This window comes from Alosa pseudoharengus, unplaced genomic scaffold (genome assembly GCF_046254945.1).
Source record: "Alosa pseudoharengus isolate Yale_2024_CS ecotype anadromous, Long Island Sound unplaced genomic scaffold, YU_APseudo_1.1 YU_APseudo_1.1_scf_11, whole genome shotgun sequence".
Classification (NCBI taxonomy): domain Eukaryota; kingdom Metazoa; phylum Chordata; class Actinopteri; order Clupeiformes; family Clupeidae; genus Alosa; species Alosa pseudoharengus.
This window is the reverse complement of record NW_027468576.1, coordinates 11,149,255-11,156,754: the sequence shown is the minus strand read 5'-3', so window position 1 is coordinate 11,156,754 and position 7,500 is coordinate 11,149,255. Positions and strand designations below refer to the sequence as shown.

General features: G+C 47.6%; 1 protein-coding gene across 2 annotated transcripts in view; it reads right to left on the bottom strand.

Annotated features, from left to right (window-relative positions):
• elavl4 (ELAV like neuron-specific RNA binding protein 4) overlaps window positions 1-7,500 on the bottom strand; it is an 83,164-nt gene that overhangs the window by 20,571 nt on the left and 55,093 nt on the right. For both annotated transcript variants that reach the window (XM_076276367.1, XM_076276375.1), the window contains 2 exons: window positions 6,530-6,633; window positions 287-440 (listed from right to left, as the gene is read on the bottom strand). In XM_076276367.1, coding sequence (XP_076132482.1) covers window positions 287-440; window positions 6,530-6,633 — 258 coding nt within the window. The remainder of the gene's footprint in view (window positions 1-286; window positions 441-6,529; window positions 6,634-7,500) is intronic.

Here is a 7,500-nt window from a genome sequence, read left to right as displayed (position 1 = left end):
CCTACAACGTGTTAACACGGTCATCCTAACACAACGTGTTAACACGGTCAGTCATCCTAACACAACGTGTTAACACAGTCATCCTAACACAACGTGTTAACACGGTCATCCTAACACAACATAGCTCAATTACTAGCTTTCTTGCTTGCACACTGCTGACATTTTCACTGCAGTGTGTAATGCGTAAATTTGTGCGGTGTGTGTGTGCGTGCCTCCCTGCGTGTGTGTGTGTGTGTGTGTGTGTATGTGTGTGTGTGTGAGTGTGATTAAGAGGGCCCATGGATACCTGTGACCTGGTCGACGAGGATGCGTGAGGTGATGATGCGTCCGTACTGGGAGAAGAGCTGCTCCAGCTCCTTCTGGGTCATGGTCTTGGGCAGGCCGCTCACGTAGAGGTTGGCATCGCGAATGGAGGCTGAGCTGGGGCGTGCGTACGACACCTGGGGGCAGAAGAGATGGGCCAGGTCAGGGACGGGAGCCATATCACAGGTCAGATTAATAGCACTCTCATAGACCAATAAGTGAATATGACACATGCAGGTGGGGTGGTGGTGGGTCTCTGGAGAGAGGAGATGAGGTAGGTCAGGGACTAGGGTCACATCACAAGTCAGAAGCACACCGCAAATGAAGACAGGGGCATAGAGCAATGTCTAGGTTTTATATTTATCAAATGAGGACAGAGGCGCGGGCACTAGAGCAATGTTTATAGTTTTCATAATTTGAGGAACTTAAATCTTTGTGTCTGAGAATGCAGGTGAACAAAAATGATTTTACCGTTTATGTCTCTGAACAGGCTTGTGCAAAATTCCAGAATTGAATAGAAACTGGCTCTTAAATTCCAATTCAATTCTTGAATTTCACTTGAGGTACCAAACAGGAAGCAGAATTGCAATTCGAATTTTGCACAACCCTGTCTCTGAAACATGATCTGTTCGTTGCATCGTACAATTTCTGTTCCCTAACATAATTTTAATTATCACTTGATATTAGATTAGCTCTAAGGTTCAAGAGAAAATGTTGGAGTGTTGCCACACAGAAATAAAACATAAAACATGCTCTGTCTCAACATGGCCTGGCACATAAGTGTTAATGACCTAGCCACTGTAATTTTCACATCATAATAGGGTCAGCTAGCATCCCTTAACATTCAGAAAAGAAGGACAATGGTACCATCATATATAAAAACAATTCTGACTATGTCTATTTTTACACTCTAAGCCTGAGAACTTCAGAACTTTATCCATACCACACTCATCCATATTGACTGTGGGCTCGGGTGTGAACTTGAAGCTATGGAATAAAAATAGCATGTGTGTGTGTGTGTGTGTGTGTGTGTGTGTGTGTGTGTGTGAGAGAGAGAGAGAGAAATGAAGAGAGAGTGTGAGTGAACGTGTGAGAGAGAGAGAGAGAGAGAGATGGAGAGACTGCAAGATATACATATACCAAGAGGGAGAGAGAGAGGGGGTTATAGAAAGATGAATAAACAGAGCGAGAGAGGGGGGGAAGAGAGAGAGAAAGAGAGAGAGAGGGGGAAAGAGAGAGAAAATGAGAGATGGATATAGAGAGATAAATAAACAGCAAAAGAGAGAGGGAAAGAGAGACAGGAGATAAAGAGAGAGAGAGAGAGAGAGAGAGAGAGAGTGACGGGAGGAGGCAGTTGGCCCAGTGGCTCCCTGTGCGGAGCGTGGGGGGAACCTTCTGCTTCTGTTACTGGTGTGATGCAAGTGGTGAGTGTGTCGCACGCGCTCTCTATCCTCACACCACTCCCTCACACTCCCCAGGATGGAGCCGCTCTCTTCAGCACCTTGGACAGCGCATGCACACTCTCACTTTCTGTCCTAAACACACACACACACACACATGCTTATTCTCTCTTTCTCTTGCTTTCTCTCGCTCTCTCTCACACACACTCACTCACTAACACACACACGCACACACACACACACCGCACACACACACACCACACACACACACACACACCGCACACACACACACCACACACACATGGTTATTCTCTCTCACCCTCTCTGTCTGTCTCACTTACTCACATACACACATACACACACACAAACGCTTGCTCTCACTCTTGCTTAGCATGACAAACATGGGATGTCAGGAAGCCCTGAAGGGCAACGGAGAACACACACACACACACACACACACACACACACACACACACACACACACACACACACACACACACACACACACACACAAACACAAACACAAGGGCATGCAGTTCACTTCTGATCCAGCCAAATGACTTTCAGTAGCCCCCCGTGGAGTGACAGACCTCCAAGCCTGGCAGGACTTAAAGATTTGTCAGCAAGCGAAGCCTCCGACAGGAGCCGCATCCACACGGCACCTCCCTTAACCCTCCCCTCCTTACCCCCCCCCCCCCCCCCCCCCAATGGTATCTGCCCCACCTGGGGTGGCTAAACAGCCTTCTCTTACCCCAGCAGCTCCCTGCACAGCACAGCACGGGCCTCTTACGGCACATGGAATCCGTCTTAATTTCAGCTTCCAGACGTGCAATAACAGTCAGTCTATTTTAATCGTCAGAGCCAGCTGCTGAGGCGGCTCCTGTGTAATATTTTTCATTAGATTTGACATTTGGACCCATGAGATGTCAAACACTGTGCCGCTAATACGTACAGATAAATAACGGATATGCCAAGCAGCTCCCAGCGAGCTCAGCAAATCCAGTTAAAGCGTCCAAGCAAAGTGGATCTGATCTGCGACACCGACTCCCACATCTACCCCTCCCCTCGCTCCCTCTCTCTCCCCACTTCCTCTCTTTTTATTTTCCACTCTCTCTGTCTCTATTTTGCTTGATCTATCTCCCTGTCTTTTCATCTTTCTCTCTCTCTGTCTCTCTTTTACTATCTCTCTCTCTTTATCTCTCTCTTTCTGTTTGTCTATCTAGGCCTCTCGCTCTCTCTCTCTCTCTCTCTCTCCTATCTCACTTGCAGTCTCGTTCTTTCTCTCTGCCTCTCCCTTCCTCACACACACACACACACACACACACACACACACACACACACACACACACACACACACACACACACACACACACACACACACACACACACACTCCCCCCTTTCTCTTTCTGTCTGTTCTTCTTTTCTTCCAAAGAGCTCCAGATGTCTGATCTATCAACGCCTTGTCAGCCAGTGAGGAAACAGCATCTGAGTGTGTGTGTGAAAGAGAGTTAGTGAGCGAGAGGGAGAGGACTGTCTGTACTACATGTTGTCCCCCTCAGCATGCTGCTCGGGTGTGTGTGTGTGTGTGTGTGTGTGTGTGTGTGTGTGTGTGTGTGTGTGTGTGTGTGTGTGTGTGTGTGTGTGTGTGTGTGTGTGTGTGTGTGTGTGTGAAAGCAAGTGAAGCTCAGAAGTGAGACTCCTATCTTTCCCTCTCACTCCCATTTATTTTTACACCTTGTGAAGAGGTTGTGAGTATGTGAGTATGTGTGTGTGTGTGTGTGTGTGTGTGTGTGTGTGTGTGTGTGTGTGTGTGTGTGTGTGCATGTGTGTGCGTGTGCGTTTGAGAGTGTGTGATTTGTACACGGCAACAAAAGAGTTTGTGAGCATGTGTTTGATTGTGTGACAGCATGGGAGACATGAACAGAGAGAGAAAAAGAGAAAGAGAGAGAAAGAGAATACACTCTCACTGACTGAGTAGCTTTGCCTTTAAGGGAGAGTAGAGGGACTGATAAGGGGGGAGGGCGTGTATGTGTGTGTGTATGTGTGTGTGTGTGTGTGTGTGTGTGTGTGTGAGATAGCCCACCAGGGTCTCTGTCATTCCACTAAGCCCAAGGCCCTTCTACCCAGTGCACATCAGCTGCACCAGCCATACTGGCCCTTCAGCTAGAGAATTACCACACACACACACACACACACACACACACACACACACACACACACAGGCTTCCATATAAGTGCATGCTTACTCATGCAAACACTGAAAAAACACATACCCATGCACACACACGCTATGAATACACGCTATGTAATTTGCACCCAAACACAGAGAGACAACCACAGATGTGCAAATTGAAAACATCACTCTGAAATGCTATGAGTCTGACAATCAGGATGAGCCTGACTGTGTGTGTGTGTGTGTGTGTGTGTGTGTGTGTGTGTGTGTGTGTGTGTGTGTGTGTGTGTGTGTGTGTGTGTGCGCGCTATGGAAAGACTGAAAGAGAAATTGACAGAGAGAGAGAGAGAGAAAATGTAAAAGAGAGAGACAGAAGTGGAAAGAGATGGAAAGGGAACAAGGGAGGAGAGAGAAAGAAAAGGAGAGAGAGAGATAGAGAGAGAGAGAGAGAGATGAGAGGGAGCGGGACAAAGAGACAGACAGACAGACAGTGCGTCTGGTATGAGGCTCGGAGACAGAGCTGTCCGGTGCTATTAGAGGCTCTGTCTTCATTTGCGTGGCTGTTTGAGATAACCTCTGGTGCAGAGAGAATCAGGGCCTCTGGCAGCCCATGGATATTCCAAGAAGATAATGACCTTGAACAGACTTATTAGAAGTTGTCAAAGAGTCGGGTGGAGGGATGGAGGGGACGGGCGAGAGAGAGCGGCTGTGTGTGTGTGTGTGTGTGTGTGTGTGTGTGTGTGTGTGTGTGTGTGTGTGTGTGTGTGTGTGTGTGGGGGGGGGGTCTGTTTTTGGCAGAGTGACTGAAGGGGGCCCTTATTGAGATGGTGGACACAGTCTAAATAATGAGTTTCACACTGAGGCGAGCCTGGCGAGAGAAGGAGGCCCTCGTCTCACTGTGTGTGTGTGTGTGTGTGTGTGTGTGTGTGTGTGTGTGTGTGTGTGTGTGTGTGTGTGTGCTTCTGTCCAGCACGTGGGAATATAGCATTATTCAGAAGCACATTTTATCTATCTATGGCATGTTTGCTGTTAAACGATGTCTTTGTAATGTTTAAATGCATGTATATGGCGGAAATAGACACAAGACAGAGTGGATGCATGTATGTGTGGCTATTTGTTCATGTAGATGGACAGACACACACGCACACACACACACACACACACACACACACACATACACACACACACACACATGGGAAATGCACCCTTAAAGTGGTGGTTCAGGATTTTGGACATAGGACCTCATTTCCAAGTAAGCAAGTGTGATATTTATCAGTGGAGACCGTTTTCAACATGTTTCATCCACTCCTTCTAATTGCAGAGTTCGCAGGTGCTAGGCTAGCGCAAGTCAACGGTATGTGTTAGCCTGCCACTAAAAACAGTCTTACCCACTCCAAAGTACGGTCTCCACACGGTATCACACAAAATCCTGAACCACCCCTTTAAGTGTGTGGGTATGTGTGTGTGTGGGTGTGTGTATGTATGTGTGTGTGTGTGTGTGTGTATATGTGTGTGTGTGTGTGTGTGTGTGTGTGTGTGTGTGTGTGTGTGTGTGTGTGTGTGTGTGTGTGTGTGTGTGTGTGTCTGTGTTCACTTTTAACTGTGAAGGAGTGGCACCAAGTCTGATCATATTAGACTAAGAATAATGTAACAGAGAAGGGTTGAACTGCTAATAAAGCTCGCCTCAACTTGCACTCCCAAATCAGAGGCCCTACTCGACAGCAGGGAAACAAACACGAAAAAGGTTCCTCTGCTGTCACAACATTTCACGAATGCAAATGGTGGCACACCATATGTTTACAGTAAAAAATAAACTGGCAGTTACTACAATAAATATACTTTAATAGTTATTTCATGGCTTTTATCTGTAGTGTAAGCTAATATATAGGTAAATAAATCCTTATTTTATAGTATTACATAAACCCTGCCAGGCTTTTAATATTCCCCACCTCGTATGCAGTAGAACAATATGCATTTGAATCACCTATTTAACATTCTCCAAAGTGTTAAAAAAGTAATATTACTGAGCATGCATAATGTTTCAGTGACATATTTTGACATTTTGAATTTCATTAGCATATCAATTACTTCTTCTCTCCATTTCGCTTGCTGCCTTTCTCTTTTTTTTATTCCCTGCTCCTTTTCCTGCATTTTAATCAGGCTGTTTCCTCTCGTCTCCTGGTCAGACTATCACTCCGCTGGCGTGCCGTGCCGCGCCGCGCCGACTTGACTGACGGCTACGTTTACGTACATCAGCACGCCTCTGAGGCGCAACCTCATCGACAGCCACTGACAGCCTCAGCAGCGTGAAAAATGAAGAGAAACGCCGCAGACTAATTGCAGAAGAAAAAGAAAGAAAGAGAGTGAGAGAGAGAGAGAGAGGGAGGGAGAGGCGAGAGAGAGAAAAAAGAGAAAAGGAAAAATAGAAAAATAGAAGGAAAGTCAGTGATGCGTTGCCTTTGTCTAAATTGGATATTGTTCCATTACCTAGCCACACCCCGACGTCACTTCACAGCAGGTGCTGTCATCCATCAGTCTAGGGAGGGCAACCCCCCAACACACACACACACACACACACACACACACACCCTGTGGGGAGGGAGGTGGATCAGTCAGTGTCTGTCAAAGATGGCGGTCCGTCTGGCTGCCTACCTTGATAGTTTTGGTTTGAAGTCTGAGTCCGTTTAATGTGTTGATGGCTTTCTCTGCATCCTTTGGGTCTATGTAGTTGACAAAGCCATAGCCAAGACTCTGTCCTGTAGAGAGAGAGAGAGAAAGAGAGAGAAGGAGAGAAGGAGAGAAGGAGAGAGAGAAAAGGGGAAAGGGAAAAAGGACATGATGAGTATGAGCTGACATGTTAACATTTATTCAACTTCAAATCTGCTTTTTTTCCCAAGTGATTTTGTAAGACACGTACACACACACACACACACGCTTGACGGCATATTCTAATAAAGAGCTTTTACAGTCATCTTTTTCCCTTTCCAAAAATAAAAGCCACTGACATTCCCTCCGGCAGATTTATTTTGACTTAACACCCCTTCTCCCTGTCTGTTCCGTTTGAGACAGCCAAGCAGAGGCAACAATCACAAGCCATCTGACTGCAAAAGGAGGCCCCTTCAGCGCGAGCGCCAGCCTCTCCTTAAGATCTCTAACGCTCGGCGCCGTAAGATCTCGCCACCACGCGTTAGCGTGTGTTAGCGCTCGGCGGTGCTCGGCGGGGCCCGGCGTGGAGGCCGCTCCTCTCTCCCCGCTCCTCGTTAATCGGACCCGACAGCGCCGAGTCCACGGCGTGAGCGGCAAAGGGAATCGCAAATGCGGAGCAGAACGAGCACACACACACACACACACGCCTGCCGTAACAACAAAACAAACACGAGCTCCCCTCCCCTCGACACACACCCCTCCGACACACACAAACCTCCAACCCACACACACACACACCCCTCCAACGCACAAGCGCACACACGAAACCGCCTACAGCCATGCTAGTCGGGACAAGGAAGCAAAGCACTTTTCTACCCTCATCACAACCACCTCTCAGCCAAGGAGTCTGACTCTGGCCCACAACTGAACCGGCTCTGGCCCTGATCTGGCTCAGTGTCGGCAGCCGTGTGGGGCTC